The following is a 21795-nucleotide window of genomic DNA, read 5'->3' as shown; positions in this document are numbered from 1 at the left end:
AGATATGCAATGGTACTTAAGTAGGGAAGTATAAGACAGATGCTAATAGCTGGAGACAGTGGCCCCTATGATAGGACAGGTTCATTTTACACGACGTAGTCCAGAATAATCAAAGTACATTCTCAGCCACGTGATAACTATATGCAGAAAAATCACATTAATTCATCTGCCTGCAAAGCAAGGAATGTCTTTTCTCTAAGTGCACATATTACAGAGGCATCTCATTATACCAAACACAGAGAGAGATATCAAATATTCAGTCGTCTGTGAAGTAACAACTGAACCTTCCATCTTTAAATCAGTATCAACTGTACCTAACAGTAATTTCATGCCTATAATTTCCCCTTATCCACATGGCATTCTGAAGTACAGTGGGCAAGCATTTCGCCCACATTCTACAAATAAAGAAACAGAAGAAAGAGGTTCTCTGACTTGTGAAGGGTACGGAGCTGGCTTGTGGCAGAGGATGAATGGGAATAATGATCTTTTCCCCTTGTTCTGTAAATGGTAAGGAAGTCAAAGTTGGAATATAACAATTCACCCACAAAGTGTTTTAAAAGTAAAAATCTTGGGTCTATAAAGTAAACTAAATACTAAAAACCATGTTTATTATTATTAGACCCAATTTTTAAGGAAATTAATACCTGCAAAGTTCTTAGAAAAGTTCCTGGCAAAGAGTAAGCGCTTAAGAAATGCTAATATTCCTACTTCTTCTTTCTCACAGGGTGAAAGAACATTTTTATTTACTCTTCAAATTTCACAAAATCATCTTTTGATTTCCTCCAAACATCACATGCCTTGCTTCCTCCTGACTTGCAGAATCCAGAGCTGAGAATCACGACAAAACAGGGACTAGGAGTCAAGAGACCTTTTTACTAATAGGCTCTGTGACTTTAGATGTCTCACTCAAACTCTTGTCTCTCAGTTCCTTCATTTGTCAAATGCTGAAAACATTTGACGTACACGTCACTATTTGTTTGGAAGCAAAAAAAAAAAAGCCATGTGTGAAAACACTTACAAAACCATTCTGAAAACTCTTTACACATAAGATACTACTTTAAACTCTTCATCTGGTAGTACTTCCTAGGAAAGAGACTGGCTACTTGAAGGCAATTAGATCACTCCCACTGCCAGAAGCTTCTCCATTACCTGGGCAATGAACTGGATGATTTTCACAAAGATGTTCAGAGGCATATCCCTTGGCACCACACCACGGGACCCTTTGGGGAAAAGTGTTGTGATGATGGTTATAAGACGGCTGAAAGATAGGAAGAAAAAAAGAGAAGACAAGCAAGATTGGCTGAGCTCCAGTTCTGTAAGGGAAAATGGCAGATGTTTCATCTTATCTAAGTATCAGAGAGAGTTTGGAAAAAGAAAACAAACCACTTCATCCCTTTTCATTAGCATAATTACTCTATGAAAAGTTTTTCTGCAAAACTAAGGGCAGCTGGAAAATAAAAGCCATTTGCTTTGCTAACATGGTGAATGCAGTCTTGGACATGGAGCCTCTTGATCCAGGTAGAGGCTGAAATTTCTGTAACGGCTGCTGAGCAATGACTAAGAAAAGCCTGAAAATGTCTTTACCACTTAGATCTTTTAGAAACTGTCAACTGTGAATGTTTACTAGTTTGGTTAGTATAGGTAGCAATAAAAATAAATCACCTCATTGGCTGACAAATGGTTACCATTAACTCAGGGATGTAGTTAATTAACCAAAACCAGCTCCTTACCTCTGAGTGGCTGTGTTGCTTTCACATTTAATTCGAATCATGTAAACCCAAAGTAATCTGTACAGAGATTCCAGCGCAACTCGAGCCATCTTGGGGTCTTTATTCTATGACAGAAACCAGGATGTAAGATAGCATTAGATTTAAGATTTAATTAAACTTAAGTGGAAAAAAAAGATTAAGTGGTAATATATGGAGAATACTTTTTCTGAATTCCTAGACATGCAGGGCCCCTACGAGGCACTTGAATCCTTTGGGACTTGTGGGGTATGTGACTTCAGGTGCCCATTGGGTAAATAATCTATGAGGAGGGATCTAAATGGTCATGAGGGCAGGACAGAGTAGTTCAGGGGGAAATCATGTCACTCTCTCCTTTGCCATATGAATGCTTGAAATTGTCTTCTTCCTCCAGCCCTAGGGAACCTGTATTCTCTAGCATTAAGAGAGAATCAATGTTCTCTTTCTACAGTTGATTATGCCCTTTTTGCTTTGATTCCCCAAACTTCTCAGGTCCTCATCTAATTACTAATAAACATTTATGGAGATGAATATATACTAAGTGTGTTAGAACATGGGATATAGAGATAAAAGATAATCCCTTTCCTTAAGTTGTTCACAACCTCTGGTGGATGGGAGATAGATAATAAGCAATCAAATCTTAAGGCAGTAGAAAAAACTGGTAGGGGGAGGAGCTAGAGAATGGAAAGAAGGGCAAGCTATGGAAAACTCAAGGAGGGTCAGGAAAAATTTCCAGGGACAGATGAAAACTCAGATGAACTTTAATTCATTCATTTACTCATGTGTTCATTTAACCAAACATCTGAGTGGCTATGGTGGGCCAGGTCCTGTGTTTGGCACAGTGTGAAACTGTGAACAGTGTAGAAAGATGATGGGAATAGGTAACACTTGGAAACTAAGAGAGCTGGAGAAGATGGGTCATGTTTGAGAACCTGGGAACAATTCATACATCAGTGCATGGGGCCAGGTGAAAGAGTAGAGGTTGATGAGGCCTGTGAGGAAGGCAGAGGTCACATGTGGGACCCCACTTGCCATGATTAATAAGGAGACCAGGGTTCTTATGAGGTGAAGGGACGCCACTAAGATCAAGGAGACCACGGAAGAAGATCCTGCATACAGTGTGGGGAAAGGAGCAGAGGCAGGGAGACCAGCTATGGCAGAGCTGCTGGCTTCCAGGCAATAACAAGCCAGAGAGGAAAGAATTGATCCTTTCCTCACTGTCCATCTTACCTTAATTATATTCCTCTTGATTTAAAAATCATGGGTTGGGTGGTTTCTCTGATACCTGTGGGATCCAGGCAACATTTCTTGGCAAGGCATAACTGACCGATCAATATGTAGTTTCTGCCTCCCTTTCCTCTAGTCTCCTACAAGCTCCCTAAACTCTAGCTAGGCCATGTTCATTCCATTTCCATGTCAGGAGTGGGTTCTCTCACCTCCTGCATCTTTTTTTTTTTTTTTTAAGGATTTTATTTCTTTGATGAGAAAGAGAGAGCATGCACAAGCAGGGGGGGGGGGAGCGGAAGGCAGAGGGAGAAGGAGAAAGAGGCTCCCTATTGAGCAGGGAGCCCAATGTGGGGTTCCATCCCAGAACCCTGGGATCATGACCTGGGACGAAGGCAGATGCTTAACCAACTAAGCCACTCAAGCACCCCTGGGCGAACCCTACCCCTTCACAGTCTACTTGAATGTCCCTCCTTTGTGCAGGCTCTTTGGTTCCTCCCCAGTCCTCAACCCCATCCCACTAAAGCTAATTATTCTGTCCTGAGTGTCTTCTGACCTTCATACAACCTCTAGCATACAACCTTATTTAGATGTCCGAAAGGAAGGGGAATTGTTTACCTTGACATCTATTACAATTCCCAGCATTCTTCAGGGGGTCGATAAATGTGTGCTGAACAGTATTTAAATGTCATTTAAACTTTCTTATAGGTTTTTTGCTTTTATGTGACTTTTCCACCCTTACTTTTTTATCTTGTCATAATTGCTTTAGCTCTTTTATTCTTAGTGTAGATAATTTAGATACTGATTTTTATGGGATTCATAAGTGTTTAGATAAAGTTCATTTTTAGACTATGTAAATAAATTCTATGGAAAAAGCAATTAAGAATTTTTTTTAGATTTAGGAGAAAAAGAATAAATTTTTGGTGTGATCATTATAAAATTCTAGATTTCTATATGCTTTCAGGTCTGTTCTTAGAGTTTGTTTTATTAGTCTGTCTATTCACAGGCCAATTAATATCACGTTAAGTTTTGAGGCTTTAAAATGGTTTTATTACCATATTGTGCACCAGAAACCAATATTATACTGTTATGTTAAGTAACTGGAATTTAAATAAGAACTTAAAAAAAAATAAAACAAATGTGTTTCATTATCTGGTATGGACTATCTTCCATCCTCCACTAGTTTTTTTTTTTTTCTTTTTAAAGGGTTTTATCAGATATTTTTCCATGTTTATTCCTTCAGATAAGCTTTATAACTACTTTTCCAGCTGTAGGAAGAAAAAGACCACAACTTTCTAAAGCATATATTGATATATAAAGAATTATAATTTGCGTGTTTGATTTGCATGCTTGGTTACATACATGAACTTTAAACTACTAAACTGATAAAGTTACATTTAAAATATTCTGTCATTAAAAAACTTGGGGAATTCTAGGGCGCCTGGGTGGCTCAGTGGGTTAAGCCGCTGCCTTCGGCTCGGGTCATTATCTCAGGGTCCTGGGATCGAGTCCTGCATCAGGCTCTCTGCTCAGCGGGGAGCCTGCTTCCTCCTCTCTCTGCTTGCCTCTCTGCCTGCTTGTGATCTCTGTCAAATAAATAAATAAAATCTTAAAAAAAAAAAAAAAACTTGGGGAATTCTAATTATCCTTACTCCAATCCCTCCAACTTAGCAAATGTCTCTGATGTGCTTACATGGTGGTTAAATGCAGACTCTAGGCACACACTGCCTGGGTTTGAATCCATCCTTGCTCTGCAATTTATTAGTGATGTGGTCAGCCTCAGGGAAGCTCCTCATAGGAACATTGAGAATTAAATGAGCTAATGCATATAGGATATTTAGCACTGTTCTTGTCCATAGTAACTATTATTACATACAAAGCACCAGGATTTAGCAGCAAACATGCTCTAATTTGGGGGAGCTTCCATTCCAGTAGAGATGTTTCTTCCTTTGTTAATTTCTATTAGTATATGTATTTTATATTTTGCATAGTGTATCATTCAAAATTCTCTCATGTGCCTTATCTCATACTGTGAATCATGATGGGGTAGGGCAAACATCACCTAAGCTTTATTAAGGAGATTAACAGAGATCTCTAGTTTAAACAATTCATAGTGCTGGCTTCTGTTTAACTTCAATTTTTTTTCCATTTTATTTTATTTCTTTTCAGTGTTCCAAAATTCATTGTTTATGTACCACATCCAGTGCTCCATGCAGTATGTACCCCCCTTAATACCCGCCACCAGGCTCACCCATCCCCCCACGCCCCTCCCCTCCAAAACCTTCAGTTTGTTTCTCAGAGTCCTCAGTCTCTCATGGTTCTTCTCCCTCTCTGATTTCCCCCATCTCACTTCTCCTCTCCTTCACCCAATGTCCTCTGTGTTATTCCATATGCTCCACAAGTAAGTGAAACCATATGATACTTGACTCTCTCTGCTTGACTTATTTCACTCAGCATAATCCCCTCCAGTCCCGTCCATGTTGATACAAAAGTTGGGTATTCACCCTTTCTGATGGAGGCACAACACTCCATTGTATATATGGACCACATCTTTATCCATTCGTCCATTGAAGAGCATCTTGGTTCTTTCCACAGTTTGGCAACTGTGGCCATTGCTGCTATGAACATTGGGGTACAGGTGGCCCTTCTTTTCATTACATCTGTATCTTTGGGATAAATACCTAGTAGTGCAATTGCAGGGTCATAGGGTAGCTCTGTTTTTAATTTCTTAAGGAATCTCCACACTGTTTTCCAAAGGGGCTGCACCAACTTGCATTCCCACCAACAGTGTAAGAGGGCTCCCCTTTCTCCACATCCTCTCCAATACACATTGTTTACTGTCTTGTTAATTTTGGCCATTCTAACTGGTGTAAGGTGGTATCTCAATGTGGTTTTGATTTGAATCTCCCTGTTGGCTAATGATGATGAACATTTTTTCATGTGTCTGTTAGCCATTTGTATGTCTTCTCCAGAGAAGTGTCTGTTCATGTCTTCTGCCCATTTTTTGATGTGATTATCTGTTTTGTGTGTTGCGTTTGAGGAGTTCTTTATAGATCTTGGTATCAGCCCTTTGTCTGTAGTGTCATTTGAGAATTCCATGGGTTGCCGCTTTGTTTTATTGACTGTTTCTTTTGCTGTTCAGAAGATTTTGATCTTGAAGAAGTCCTAAAAGTTCATTTTCGCTTTTGTTTCTTTTGCTTTTGGAGACATATCTTGAAAGAAGTTGCTTCTTCCACAGAGGCTAAAGAGCCAAGTGGCTGACTTAAGTTTTCACTTTGTACTTGATTTTTAGCATTTCAAGGTGATATCACTGATCACCACAATCCCTCCTCAAATGCTTTTCTTGCCCCTCTTCCATTCCTGGCACTGTCAAATGATATTCTTAAACTGCACCCATGACCATTTACTTCCCCATATTTAATGTCCTTGAGTGGCTTCTAATCACCTCCTGGACATGTCCAAATTCCATGATGTGGTACAGGAGGGGCCTTTGGCAATTTGGTTCCTCCATTACTACCTCCTACCTCCACCTTGGGCTTGGTGCACCCCATGCCATTATACGTCTTCTGCAATTTTCTAAATGCCTTGAATGCTTTCCTACTCCTGGTATATTTGGAAAGTGTCTACTCCCTGGCAAGATTCAATTAGGTGTCATCTCTTTTATTAAATTCCCTACTATTACAACCACTATGTATCCACCCCAGAAAGATTGCCAAGTGCCTCTGCTCTCTGCTTCCAGAATGCTGTTCTATCCCTTTACTTGTATATTTCTTAGCAGACTGCGAACTCCAGAATTCTGATTTGTTCATTTTTCTGCCCTCATTGATTGCCAAACAGGAGGTTATCAGTAAATATCAGTTTTAAAAAAGCAGACTGTGAGTAGTAGCAAACAACTTGATGCATAAGCAAGACTTCTTTATATAGAAGCTATATAAGGAGGCAGTTCAAGAAAGTGACATGGAATGATCCTTAACTCACCTTCTCATAAGGACACAACAAATTAATAGCTACATATGGAATAATTCCCTTTGGAAAGACCCCGAGTACTGGCTGAACAGCTACTTTACATCAAGGAATAAAAGGGCCACATGAAGACAGGTAGGAGAGGCAGTTACACAATCTTAACAAAACCCCACCATAAGCATGGTGACCCAACATGAGGAGGGGTCTCACAAACATGGAACTCCTCAGTGAGGAGCATGGAGTTTGTACCCCACATTAGCCACCCCATCTCTTAGGAACTGCACCAGGGAAAAGAGTCCCCAAAATGTGTGACTCTGAAAACCAGCAGGGCTCACATCCAGGAGAGCCATAAGGCTATAAGGAAAGAGATTCTGCTCTTAAAAGGCTCAGATGCAGATTCACTCTCCCTGACCAAGTACAAAATCAGCAGTTTGAGAAGAGCCTAGCCCACATGTGAAGAAGATAAAGTTGCTAATATTAAGGCATCTGCTAGAAGAGCAAAAGCCTGTTAGGACTCTGCACAGGGATGGAGGCACTGGTGGGTAATATTTTTACATTTGCTCTTAATGTTGCTGGTGGCGGCACTGGGTAGTAATATTTTTGTACTCTCACTCTAACTGACCAGTGCCAAGGTCCACCTCTCATGCCACTGCCTTGGGCTTGACCCCTTGTGTTGTTCCCATAACCCTGTACCTGGCCCCCTTGACCTGCCAAAGCCACCAGGCATGCAGAGCCCACACAGGGGATGCCCTGGAGTGCCAGGCTCTGGTGGCCAGGGGGACTGTATTTCTGGGCTCTATGAATCTTAAACAACCGGATAGACAGTTCCAGAGACACCCAAGAGCTAGGGCAATGCTAATCAATAAGGTTCATTGCTTACATAGGGCCACCTCTTTCATACTGGGAGAGATAGCTATTTTGCCTAACACATAAAAACAGAGAGTCAAGCAAAATGAGGAAACAGAGGAATATGTTCTAAACAAAAGAACAAGCTAACCCCCCCCCCCGGGGGAGGACTTTAATGAAATGGAGATAAATAATTTGCCTGATAAGAAGTTAAGTGATGGTCATAAAGAAGCTCAACACACTCAGGAAAAGAATGGAAGCACAGAAAGATTTCAACAAAGAGACAGAAAAGATAAGAAAATACCAAACATAAGTCACAAGCTGAAGAATACAATAACTTAAATGAAAAATACACTGAAAGTTTTAACAGCAGACTAAATGAAGAAGACAAAAGAATTAGTGATCTGGGAGACAGGGCAACAGAACTAACCAAACAGGAAAGCAAAAAGAAAAAAAATTAAACAAGAAAACAAACATTCCTTAAGAAACCTGTAAGACAACATCAAGAAGAATAACATTCTGATTACAGGGCTTCCAGAGGGAGAGAGAGAGAAAGGGGCAGAAATCTTATTTAAAGGAATAATGGCTAATAACTTCCCTAACCTGGGGAATGAAACAGACACCAAATCCAGGAAATCTAGAAGGTTCTAAAGAAGATGAACCCCAAAAGACCCACACCAAGGCACACTGTAATTAAAATGTCAAAGTTAAAGACAAAGAATCTTAAAAACTGTGAGAGAAAAATAACATGTTATGAACAAGGGACATCAGGTCAATGAACAATAAATGTAAGATCATCACCAGATTCCTCAACAGAAACTTTGCAGGCCAAAAGAGAGTAGTATGATATATTAAAAGTACTGAAAGGAAAAAGAAAAAAAAAAAAAAAACAAAAACTTCCAACGAAAAACACTCTACACAGCAAGATTATCATTTAGAATTAAAAACGAGATAAAGATTTCTCCAGACAAGCAAAAGCTAAAGGAGATAATCATCATTAAACTGTCCCTAAAAGAAATGTTAAAACAAAGAGCACTAATTAGTAATAAGAAAACACATTAAATTAAAAATCTCACTGGTAAAGGTAAATATATAGTAAAGAAAGTGGACTAATTACTTATAAAGCTAGTACGAGTATTAAAAGAAATAGTAAAAATAACTATATTAATTAGTTAAGGGACACAAAAGCCAAAGAGATGTAAAATGTGACATCAAAAACAAAAATGCAGAGTTTTAGAATATGTTCAAACTTAACTTGCTATCAACTTAAAATAGACTGTTTAATATTTAGGCTGAGCCTCATGGTAACCACAAAGCAAAAGCCTATAATAGACACATAAATGATAATGAGAAAGGAATCTAAGCAGAACACCACAGAAAGTCAACAAATTGCAAGAAATCAAGAGAAGAGGGGAACAGAAAGAAACTACAAAACAGTCAGAAAAAAATTAAACAAAATGAAAATAAGTACATATCCACACCAACTACTTTAAATGCAAATGGACTAAGTGTTCCAATCAAAAGACAGTTGCTGAATGGATAAAAAGACAAGACTCATCTATGTGCTGCCTACTTTTGATATAAAGACACATACAGACTGAAATGAAGGGATGGAAAAAGGTATTCCATGCTGATGGAAACCAAAAGAGAGCTCGGCAAGCTATACTTACATTAGACAAAACAGACTTGAAAACAAAAACTGCAATAAAAGAGAAGGGCATTACATAAAGACAAAGTGATCAATCCAACAAGAAAATTTAATATTTGTAAATATTTATGCACCCAACATAGAAGCATCTAAATATATAAAGCAAATATTAACAAACCTAAATGGAGAAATTGACAACAGCCAACAACAGTAGGGGACTTTAATGCCCCCACTTACATCAATGGATAGATCATCCAGACAGAAAATCAATAAGGAAATACTGGCTTTAAGTCACATATTAGAATTTAAATGGCACATGATCAAGATGGACTTAATAGATATATACAGAACATTCTCTCTGAAGGCAGTAGTGTGTGTACACAATTCTACTCAAGTGCGCATGGAACATTTGCCAGGAGAGATCATATATTAGGCCACAAAAGAAGTCTCAGTAAGTTTAAGAAGACTGAAGTCGTATCAAGTTTCTTTCCCAACCATAGTACTATGAAACTAGAAAACAATTACAAAAAGAAAATTGGAAAAATCACAACTATGGGGGAGATTAAACAACATACTACTGAATAACCAATGGGTCAATTTAGAAATCAAAGGAGAAATTTTAAAAATACCTTGAGATAAAGGAAATGGATAAATAATAATGCCAAATCTATGGGACACAGCAAAAGCAGTTCTAAGATTATAATGATATAGGTCTATATCAAATAACAAGAAAAATATCAAGTAAACAACCTAACTTTAAACCTAAAGTGATTAGAAAAAGAACAGTTAAAACCCAAAGTTACCAGAAGGAAGGAAATAATAAAGATCAGAGTGGAAATAATGAACTAGAGACTAAAAAGACAATAGAGAAGATCAATGAAACGAACAGCTGGTTCTTTGAAAAGATAAACAAAATTGATGAGCTTTTGGCTAGACTAAGAAAAAAAGAGAGAGGGCTCAAATGTATAGAATCAGAAAATAAAGAGGAGAAATTACAACTGACACAAAAGAAATACAAAGCATCATAAAGGACTATTATGAACAATTATATGCCAACCAATTAGAAAACCTAGAAGAAATAAATTAATTCCTAGAAACATACCATCTTCCAAAACTGAATCATAAATAGAAAAATCTCAATAGAGCAATTACTAGTAAAGAAGTTGAATCAGTAATAAAAAAAACTCCCAACAAACAGAGGTCCAGGACCAGATGGCTTCAACCAGTGAATTCTACAAAACCTTCAAAAAAGATTTAATACTAATCCTTCTCAAAGTCTTCCAAAAAATTGAAGAGAAGAGAATACTCTCAAACTCATTTTATGAGGCCAACATTATCCTGATACCAAAACCAGTTAAGGACACACATGAAAAAGAGAAAATTACAGGCCAATGTACCTGATCAACATAGATGCAAAAATCCTCAACAAAATGTTAGCAAACTGAATTCAATAATACATTAAAAGGATGCACCATGATCAAGTGGGATTTAAGCCAGGGATGGAAACATGGTTCAACATTTGTGAATCAATCAACATGAAAAACCATTTTAACAAGATGAGGGATAAAATCATATGACTTCTCAAAAGATGCAGAAAAGCATTTGACAAATTCAATATCCATTTATGATAAAACAACAAACTGAGTGCAGAGGCAATGTACCTCAAAACAAGAAGAGGTGATATATCTCAAGCCCACAGAACATCATACTCAATGGTAAAAAACTGAAATCTTTTTCTTTGAGATCAGAAACAAGACAAGCATACCTATTCTCACCACTTTTGTTCAACATAGTACTGGAAGTCCTACCCAGAACAATTAGGAAAAATAAATAAAAGTAATCAAAATTGAAAGAAAAATGTAAAACTACCATTATTTATAGATAACACAATTTAATACATAGAGAATCCTAGAGACTCTACCAAAAAAATTAGAATAAACAAATTCAGTAAAGTTGGTTCATACAAAATCAATGTACAAAAATCTGTGGCATATTTATACAGTAACCACAAACTATCATAAAGAGAAATTAAGAAAAAAATTCCATTCATAATTTCATCAAAAAGAATAAAATATGTAGGAACAAATTTAACCAAGGAGGTGAAAGACATGGGCACTATACTATACTATTTTCTGGAAAACATGGTACTTACTGAATGAGACATTGTTAGCAGTGATGTACATATATTAACTAATTTTCAACCTGTGCAGTAGATACTGTCATTGTTCTCATTGTGCAGATGAAGAAAACAAGGCACAGAAGGGCTAATAAGTGGTAGTACAAGAACTTGAATCTAGACAACCTGGTTCCAGTGTCTTGGAAGCATTAATTTTTCTACTATGGTTTACTATTATATGGAGACCACTCCAATATGCTACTGGCACCTACTAGATTGTACTCTACTTGAAAACATTGTCTTTGTATTTCCAATAGGGGCTAATGCAATAGGGGTTTGATGTATATTTTCAGGATGTAAACACTTTAGAATATGTCTCAAAACACTGATTTGGGTCAAAAATCTCTACTTTAAGATCAAAGGACTCTTCACTCTTTGTAATCTGCTTCTCTGTTAATTAATTAACAAAATATATTAATATATTGTGGCTCTGAGGTTACACTGATGCAAATGTTCAAGAAACTAGTAAGCTTCAGAGTGAATCTTCCCTGTACCCCTTCCTCTCCTCTCAATGCTGGTCACCGACACTTTCATATGACGTCAGCCAGCCCAATACCACGCCCACCTTCTTTAAAGTTTGCTTTTGATTTAGTTAAAGCAATTCAGTGTTAACAGTAACAAGTAAGGAGAATTGAATTCACTGGCAACCAATGTTGAGAACCAATGTTTCTCAAGGTCCACCAGCCCAGCATTTGCACTAAGTCACCTGAGCCTCTTATGAACATGCAAATGCCTTGACTGCACTCAAACATTTGAAATCAGAATTTCTGGAGGTAGGTCTTGAGAAGCTGCATTTATAACAGGCTTTTTTAGAGAGTCTGGCGCATTTTAAGGTCAAATTCTATTGACAGAGACTGATAAACAATTTTAGCCATCTTTTGATCTTGTTATTCTCAACTACCTTCTAGTTCTCACTTCCACTTCGACTAGAGCCATTGAAGTAAATCTATTTCTTTCTGTCATATTCCCTAATATATCATAGTCAACACCTTTCTTCTTCCAGGCATTTCCTTTTAATACTTGAATCAATTTACTCTGATCATAGTTCACTTTTTGATGACCATATTACTCAAAGAACCTATATGCAAAGAACACAGGGGTTAGGATAACCTCAACACTAATGAAACAACAATTTATGCAGATTATTTTCTCTTCAGTGTCTGAATAAATAAGAAACTCATGGAAAGTAATACCCTTGTCAGCTGATTACTAATTTTTAAGCTCAGTTTATGTGCACTGTCAGAATTTACAAATTCCACTTTGAAATGTGTCTTGAACACATATGAAAGATAAATGAAAAGAGATTTTCTCAAGTTTATAGAAATGAGGTTAATATTAAAGCAGAATAACTTCTAGAAAATTATTATTTAAAATAGCCAACACTATATCATTTAAATTGATACTTAAAAAGAGAATAGTAGTTGTTTTAAAATAATTGGTGCCATACATTTTAATGCATTCTACCAATGGCTGTGGAATCCTTAATGTATTACTTAATGTCTACTCATTGATATAAAGATATCATTAATTATCTTACTATTATATGAAAAGTTTAAGAAAAGCACTCCTTAAACTTGATTGTGATTATTACACATAAATATACATTAAGTGCTGAAGACAAGTTTCAACAAATATATGGCAACCACAGTTTTTGAGATTCTTAATGGAAATCAAAAGAGCTTCCTTGTACCCTCCCCACCCTGTTCCTTTTGAATGTGTCGTTCTCTGTCACAATATCCTACTTGATTTTATTTACAGCAGTTACCAATATCTGAATTGTTTTTCCTATGTGTTTGCTTGTTTACTATCTGTCTGTTCCACTAAATTACAAGGTCTAAGAAGTGGGAGAGTGCTACTGTCTCATTCATCACTTACTCCCAGCACTTGGACAGTGCCTGCTACACTTCATGTAAAATACTTTAAACAGCTGATTGACTGACTGAATGGATGCATTCAAGTCCTAGCATAAGCAGACTGAGATGAAAGGAGAATCACTTTTAATTCTGTATTATCTAGCCTTCATATACAGTATTGCTCTTGGAGCAAAGTATTTAGAAAAAAAAAATGATATCCATGAAAGCACAGGGAGAGCTCAGTGGAGCTTATTACACTATCATGATGATCCATAACAAAGCATGGAATATATTGGCTTGGTTCATAAAAGATCTCCTGCCACTGGCTTGGTTCATAAAAGATCTCCAGTTACTGAGAGATATTGTTGTTAGTAAGTATACAGCAAATACATTTTTTAACTCTTAAGGTTTCTTTTATGCTTTTGTTTCATTTTTATACCCTGGACCTCTGGGATATTATATTCACTATCATAAAATTTTAAAAAATTAAAAAATTATTCCAATTATATCCATTTTTAAGGCTGAGAAACTAGCACAGTTATTATAAATATTTAATAAATACTACATGTTAAAATAACTATTAATTAACAGTCACAACATAAAATAAGTACTATTAAATCTAGTTTCAAAACATATTTCCTTTCTTCAGAATTAGGTGTATTATGGTAGACGTGAAGGAAATGTATCAATTTTTAATTGCTCAGTATGTTCAGATTTGACATTAAATATATAGAAGAAAAAAGTATTGGTTACTACTAAGCAAGAGTTCTTGAAAGATGTCAGTGTTGTGGTAAGAAGATGGCATAAATTCCCCATCAACTCACAAGGGTATATTGCTAATATATGGTTGACCTTCTTAACTAAGTGTAAACAAAAACTCCAAGTTTGTGTTACCCAAGTAGCCTGCTTCCAACAGACTGACTCTGAAGATAAACCAGGGCACTGATATTAACAGCATTGATCTGAGAACTTCTTTACTTTGAAAGCAGCATATTTTTCACACTCAGACACTTCTATTTTCTATTTGTCACGCTGCCACCTTGATGACTCCCCTCTGCAGAACACATCAAATATGGCTACCAAGTTCAAAATGTAGGGTTCAAACATTAGGTTCATTATACATAAGCATGTGTAGGGAAATGGGACACATGGAGGGTAAGGGTGCTGGAAACAAAAAGGGCGAGAAGTAAATAAAGTAAATAGGGAGAAGAGTTGGTCCACTGGTCATTATGAAATGATAGAGTTGGCTCTAATTCTCATAAAATCCTGACACTATTCAAGACAAAGTATACTTCCGAAGCCATTTTAGTTTTTCCTCACAGATTATTTGTAAGTTGATTTAGAAGGTTTTCTGTATATTTATGACATTTTAAAATGGTCTCATTTTAAAAAAAGAGGATTTATTCACTTATTACTTGAGAGAGAGAGAGAGAACATGAAGGGGAGGGACAGAGGGAGAGGGAAAAAGAGAATCCCAAGCAGACTCCCTGCAGACTATGGAGCCCGAGGTGGCGCCCCTTCCCACAATCCAAATGGAAATCAAGAGTTGGAAGCTTAACCAACTGAGCCCTTCAAGCACCCCTAAAATGGTCCCATTTAATCCCTACTGGGTTTAGTTCTAAATATATATGATACCATTTTATTCCAAGGGTAACTCATCAAGGATCTTTTTATATCTTTTAGCCTTGGGGTGATGAATTCCAACAATTACCCATAAAATAAAATATCACTGCCTTAACTTGGCCTAATAACTACCTCTTTCATGCTTCATGGGGTCTCGAACCTTCACAAATGGCACAAATATCTCTCGACTCTCAACTTTTATATCCCTCACTGTGTCTATCATGCATTTTGAAACTTTGTTATAGATCTGCCAATGAAACGCTAAACTCCTCAAGGACAGAGACTCTATTCTATATCTAGTTTTAATACAGTTGACTTCCCCTATATTCCCCCCTTACAGCACCTTCTCTAGCATATCACGCAGTGGGTACTTCATACCTACTGGGTGAACTAAATGGAATTCTGGAATTTGGTTCATCTCTATACTATTCCCTCTATATACTCTTTCTGATCTCATCATGGCCATTCTCCTAGAAATCCTAACGCTTGAAATGTCTGCATAGGGATACACTATCAGCCTGTAGTCCCACTTCTCTCTAGGGCCATTTATAACCCTGTTATTAAGTCTTTCTGGTAAGTTTTGACTAAAGCACCAATATTATAATTTTGAAGCAATTACATTCCAAACTAAGATTATGCCACTTTATTTCAAAATATCTACTTTAAACAAAAAATTTTGGTTTTTTGGCCACAAAAATAAATTTTCATGCAAAGTATTATTTTAATTCTAACTAAAATTCATTGCAAACATACTTAGTATCATATACACAGAAAAATGCACTGAAAACATTCTTAATTATGTCTCTTTTTTGTTTTGAGCAAAATGACTATTTTCTACCTGTGTAAAAGGTAAATGAACAAAAAAATTTTTAACTGAAACTAATAACTGAGTAACTTAAAAGTGGACCAAACAACAACAAAATGACATTGGGCTCTGTGTTAGAGATGTATTATAGATGCACAAATCCCTAAGTAAGATATTGGAGAATGCCTATTATATAATAGTTGATAACCCTGAAAAGCTTTTTGTTTTTAAGAATACTTAAAAGCTTAATTCTATATCCCCTGCTCTTATATTTCACTGCCAATTTGAAGAAAATAAATGATTCTAATCTTGGATTTCATAATCCATGCTTAAAACCGCTCTAATGCAGATTATGGGGTAATTATGGTAAATGCCAAACTAATATAATTAATCTTAACCACTTCACTAAATTAAAGTGCCTTATAACAAAAAAGACAGGACAACATGTATAAGCACATACAGTATTGTATAATTAAGGATATTTCAAAAATTCGAAAGCAGCAAATATCAAACTCGTAGAAGAACTTTAAGCCACAACTGGAAAAAACTGAAAAATACACACTGTTTAAACTGCCCTTAGAGTTGACTTTCTCTTAGTTGTCTTATATCAGCAGGTCACTAAAACTTAAAATAGGCTTAGTCATTTAGAAGTTATAAAGCCAATTTTAAAGCTAATCATTATGGTAGCTTTAACTGTAGGTTCCTCAGTTTTAGAAACGATGACGTCCCTCCTCTCATCATCACGCACCTGTGCTGCCTACCCACCACAGTACTTGCTCAGTGAATGGCTAGGACTGATGGACTGCCATGTGGCTCGAATAGAATACCTTCAATCACAGATCACATGACAGGAAATGAGTATTCTCTGTGACTGGGGTCAATCCTCCCACAGAAAGAACTTTTCCCTGCAAATACTTTCCTAGACGGCAGGGGGCAGAGGACGGCTGCAGGAAGGACAGGTGAGCATCTGAAATCAATTCACATGGTTCTGCCAGTGATGTGTGGCCTCTCTTTTTTAAAATCAGTTAGATAAAATGCAATATTTAATGCACGGAGAAGGGTATTTAATTCTACCCCGAAAACGATCCTTATTAGAAAAGATTTATTTCCCCAGATTTGGAGTGATATCTCTTATCCCTTGTTATCTTCTAAAACTGACTCTATTTGGGGCACCTTGGGTGGCTCAATCAGTTAGGCTCAGGTCAGGATCTCAGGGTTGTGAGAACAAGCCCCCTGTTGGGAGTCTACTTGAGATTCTCTTTCCTTCTCTCCCTCTGCCCCTCCCCTGGCTTGTACTCTAACTAATTAAGTAAATAAATAAATGAAATCTTATATAAAATTGGCTATATTTAATAAAGAGAACTCACATTAATATTCTTTCACTTTCTCAATAGTGTAGGCTAATTCCCCTGCAGACACAAGGAATCGCTCTCAGAAGCACATGCACCAGTCTCAGACACATATCTAGTGTACTAAAAGACTTTTTTTGAACTGAGAAATACTAACTTTAAGGTTGGATAAGCAGTTGTTGAGGAAGACGTGCCACCTGTTCAGGAACAGCTGCTTCTGACTAACGCAGAGAAGGCAGGTCACCAGGGGGTACAAGGCCTGAGGAGAAAGAAGGTGAGGTCACGAGCTGATTTCTATTTCAACAAACCAGGTAACACACGTTCTCTGGAATCGCTACCTCTCTCTGTGGGCCAGAATAAACAGGACGCTTTGTAACACAAGGCTCAGAGGGGGCCATGCAGAGGCAGGTATTTCACAAACGCCTTCTGACAACGATGGGGGTGGAATTATCTAGAATTTTAAAGTGTATAATAAGTTTCATGTATAGTAAATGGAAATTTGATTTACTGATTTAGTCTTCACTTACGAATTTTAAAAACAAACTCATTATTTTAGATCACTCTCAATCATCAGAGAGAAAGCAGGAAGGCACACTGATTTTAAAAATGTTATTGGGGTTTTTGCTCATAAACATCTCCTGGCTCGTCCTTGTCTGAGAGGTAGGTGTATATTATTTTCTTTTGCATGCAATCTTCCTGTAATTAAGGAAGATTCCTAAAAGAAATGTTATTGCATTGGTAAACTCCACCAAGACAAATTTAACCACAGGAGGAATTTGCTTATGTGTGAATAAACAGAGGTGCTACTGTGCTTTTACTGCCTAACTGGGCTGGTCTCCCACAGCAACTGGAGAAGATAGACAAGCTAATGAGCGGCCACCAAAAAATATATATGCAGCCCCCATCACCATTCTGCTGAACCAGACATACACCTGGATGGTGCCCAAAGAATTAAGGCTAGGGAAAATTTAAACAAAAATAGAACTGGCTCACCCATTAAGGTGAATTCCCCCCAAAAAAAAAACAATTGCCACAAAGAGATTTAGTCCTTTATGGACCATTAACTTCATTTTTTTATTCACTTGCTTTTAAACGGACTTTGAATTATGCTACCATTGAAGTAGACAGTGAGGACATCCGTCAGCACTGCCAGCAAAGCAACTCTGAACATTAGCTCAAATAATGGTGCCAACGCTCATACTTTGAAGACTGGCGTAAATCATGCCAGTTAACCAGTTACCTAAGTAACTTGCTTCCTCCACACTATCACAATTGTGGCTCACATGCCACGTGTCCATTCATAAACCAGAGCTTTTTTTTTTTTTTTTTTTTTCCCCCACTGAGGGCAAAAGGTTCTGGTAATTGAGAGGACTTTTCTGTGCTGCTGCTCTTCAACACAAAAGCTTTCCCCACTACTGTTTTCTCAGCCTTCTGAGAATCTTTCCAACGGGAATCTGTCTCTCTCCCAACTCCCTTTGCTGCCTGCTTCCATTTTGATTTTCAATATCAGGACAGGAACGAACCAGTGAAGACCTCTGGAGATTGAAAAAGGTAAACTATTATTATAAACTTTGACTTTTAGATTTGAAAAAATACTCAAAATTAAACAAAAATCAAGTTAAGCCAGTCTTGAAAATAAACAACAGAATCTCAGGACAAGAAGGGTTGTCTGAGGTGACACTGTCTAATCCCCTCATATTATTGGGATCCAGTTATGGTCAATGTTAAGTACAAGCTCCAAATTTTGAAATGCTCCCTCTTTTGGGGGGGAGCTGCAGGTAATGCTCCCATCTGGGGGAACTTTATGACTCTCAAATAAATTTCAGCCTAAGGATTTTAGCCTCTGCAGTTTTGCATTCTCTCAAGTTACTAACCAACGAATGCTTCTTTCGAGAAGAAAGTTCCAGCGTGGTGTCATACAGGCTTTCGACAAAGTTTCTAAGGCAGGGAACATTTACTTCATTTTTAACAGCCTAAAATAGAGATGCATGTTAATATTATATTAATAAAATTGGTGATTCTCTAATCCAATTTGAAGTTCTTAAAAAAAATAAAAACATTAACTCACCGCAGCAACTGGGACAAGAATTTCAACAAAAAGCCCTGCCAAGGCATGCTTGATATCTTTGTCTTTGACCTCGAGGAAATAATGTGCACATTCCTAGGAAGTAGGAAAAAAAACATAAAGGAGGGAGAATAGAATGAAATGTGCACATAAAATGTCCTTAAACAAATTTAAGGAAACAGCTCTTAATTCAATCATAACATAGCATATTCCTTTATCCATTAAAGAAAAATCACTGGGTTCTAGCATTTATACTTCAGTTCAAAATGGTCTCAATGACATTTTGCAAAACTGCTTTTCTCAGTCTCCTACTTCTTCTACTCCCACTATGCTGAAAGGACAAAGCATCTACAATCAGGAATAATACTCATCCACTGACTTACTGGTTGATTCATTCAGACACACTGCTGACAAATTTCTGTTGACCACCTACTGTGCGTGGGGCCCTAGGTCCTTGATTAACCAACAAACACAGATCCCCAGAGAAGGTAAACTTGGTAAGGGAGGCAGAAGATATTAAACTTATTTTGGGACCTGTGACAGCCCCAGGCACAGAGCTGTTTACTTCTTAGCTCTGACATTTTAGGTGTGTTTATTATTCAGATAGTTTCATAAGCAAGTCTGGAATGCTTCCCTCCCCCACCTCAGGCAAGAAACCCTTAGAATAGTTCCTCAAGCAAGGCAGTCTTTGCGTGTGGACTACTATCTATGAAAGGGTATTTCTGGTGGCCCAGAGAATCATTTATTAGGAAAGCTGACCTGTTGAGAATTCCACCAGCCCCTTTCTCCTTCCTGGCCTTTTTGGTAATAATTCTTTATTAGGTATTGTTTTCATGGAAGGGTCTAAGGCTACACATGTTTGTGATGACATGTAAATATTTATATTAGCTATTATACTTGATTTCGGTCAACATTGGGACCACTGCCAAAAAAAGTTACTAAAATCCCTGCTCTATTGATTCTATACTAAGACAACAGTCCAAGAAAGGCACTGCCAACATAAGTCATTGAGATGGTTTCCCCAGTGCAGAACGGAGCTTCATGCTTCCTGGAATTATGGTCCTTTTCCTACGTGATTTTATATATGTGTGCAAATACTCTTTCAAGTCATTATTCAAGTACATAGATAGATGAATTATTCATATGAGAGAGGGCTAAACATAGTTAACAGTTACTTAGTGCTTACCATGTACCAAGAATCCTCAGAACCACCTTCTAAGATTAGTGCCATTATTATTGCCCTGCACAAAGGTAAGTGAGGTGGGGAGGGGTTAAGGGTGACTTGCCCAAGGTCAACGCGCTGGTAAGTGCTGAAGTTTGAATTTAAACCCAAGAAGTTTGATACATGGCATATATTCTTCTTCTTCCTTTTGTTTTTAAATAGCTTCACCGAGATATAGTTCACATGATATGTAATTCACCCACTTAAAGCGTATAATTCAATGGCTTTTAGGATATTCACAATTGTACATTTTTTAAAAATATTATTTATTTATTTATTGACAGAGAGTGTGAGAGAGAAAGAGAGAGCACAAGCAGAGGGAGTGGCCCAAAGAGGGAGAGGGAGAAGCAGACAACCTCCTGAGCAGGGAGCCTGAAGTGGGGCTCGATCCCAGGACCCTGGGATCATGACCTGAGCTGAAGGCAGATGCTTAACCAACTGAGCCACCCAGGGCGCCCACAATGTACCTTTATCACCACAATTAAATTTAGAACTTTTTCATTACCCTTCAGAGAAACTCTCTGGTCTTTAGCAGTCATTTCCAACCTCTCTAATCACATTCCCCTCCTCTAAGCCCTACACAACCACCAATCTTTTTTCTGTCTCTATGGGTTTGCCTATCCAAATGGAATTATGTAATATGCAGCCTTTTGTGTCTGACTTCTTCTATTTAGCATAATATTTTCAAGGTACATACATGTACTTTGTAGCATGTATCAGTATTTCATTCCTTTTTATGGCCAAATAATATTCCCTTAGATGAATATACCACATTTTGTTTATCTAGTCATCAGTTGATGACCATTTGGGCTGTATTCACTTTTTTGTTATTATGAATAATGCTGCTATGAACATTTGCATTCAAGTTTCTGTGTGAATGTATATTGTCATTTCTCTTGGATATATCCCTAGAAACATGGAATTGCAGGATTACACAGCAATTCTAGATTTAACCATTGAGGGGCCGCCAAACTGTTTCCCAAAGTTGTTGGGCCATTTTATATTCCCGCCAGCAGTGTACGAGTGTTCCAATTTCCCTATATTCCCTACGTTTCTCAACATTGTACCCACACTTCTTGTTATCTTTTTGGTTATAGCCATTTCAGTGGGTATGAAGCAGTACAGTCTATATGCCTCATCCCTATATCTAAGCTTGACACTGATAAAGACCCTCGCTAAACCTAGTTTCCAGCAGTACTAAAGAAAGTTTCATAAATTCTAATAGAGCCTCATGTTCTGCAAAATCCACATTAGCAACAACTCTTCTGTTAGTATG

General features: G+C 37.4%; 1 protein-coding gene across 7 annotated transcripts in view; it reads right to left on the bottom strand.

Annotated features, from left to right (window-relative positions):
* Positions 1–21795, bottom strand: part of FRY (FRY microtubule binding protein) — a 331529-nt gene that overhangs the window by 137494 nt on the left and 172240 nt on the right. For all 7 annotated transcript variants that reach the window (XM_032880008.1, XM_032880011.1, XM_032880009.1 and 4 more), the window contains 5 exons: positions 19301–19393; positions 19107–19205; positions 17390–17491; positions 1731–1834; positions 1150–1258 (listed from right to left, as the gene is read on the bottom strand). In XM_032880008.1, the coding sequence (XP_032735899.1) occupies positions 1150–1258; positions 1731–1834; positions 17390–17491; positions 19107–19205; positions 19301–19393 (507 nt within the window). The remainder of the gene's footprint in view (positions 1–1149; positions 1259–1730; positions 1835–17389; positions 17492–19106; positions 19206–19300; positions 19394–21795) is intronic.

Source organism: Lontra canadensis, unplaced genomic scaffold, assembly GCF_010015895.1.
Source record: "Lontra canadensis isolate GAN:19392208 unplaced genomic scaffold, GSC_riverotter_1.0 scaffold67, whole genome shotgun sequence".
Classification (NCBI taxonomy): domain Eukaryota; kingdom Metazoa; phylum Chordata; class Mammalia; order Carnivora; family Mustelidae; genus Lontra; species Lontra canadensis.
This window is presented reverse-complemented; position numbering and strand designations above follow the sequence as displayed.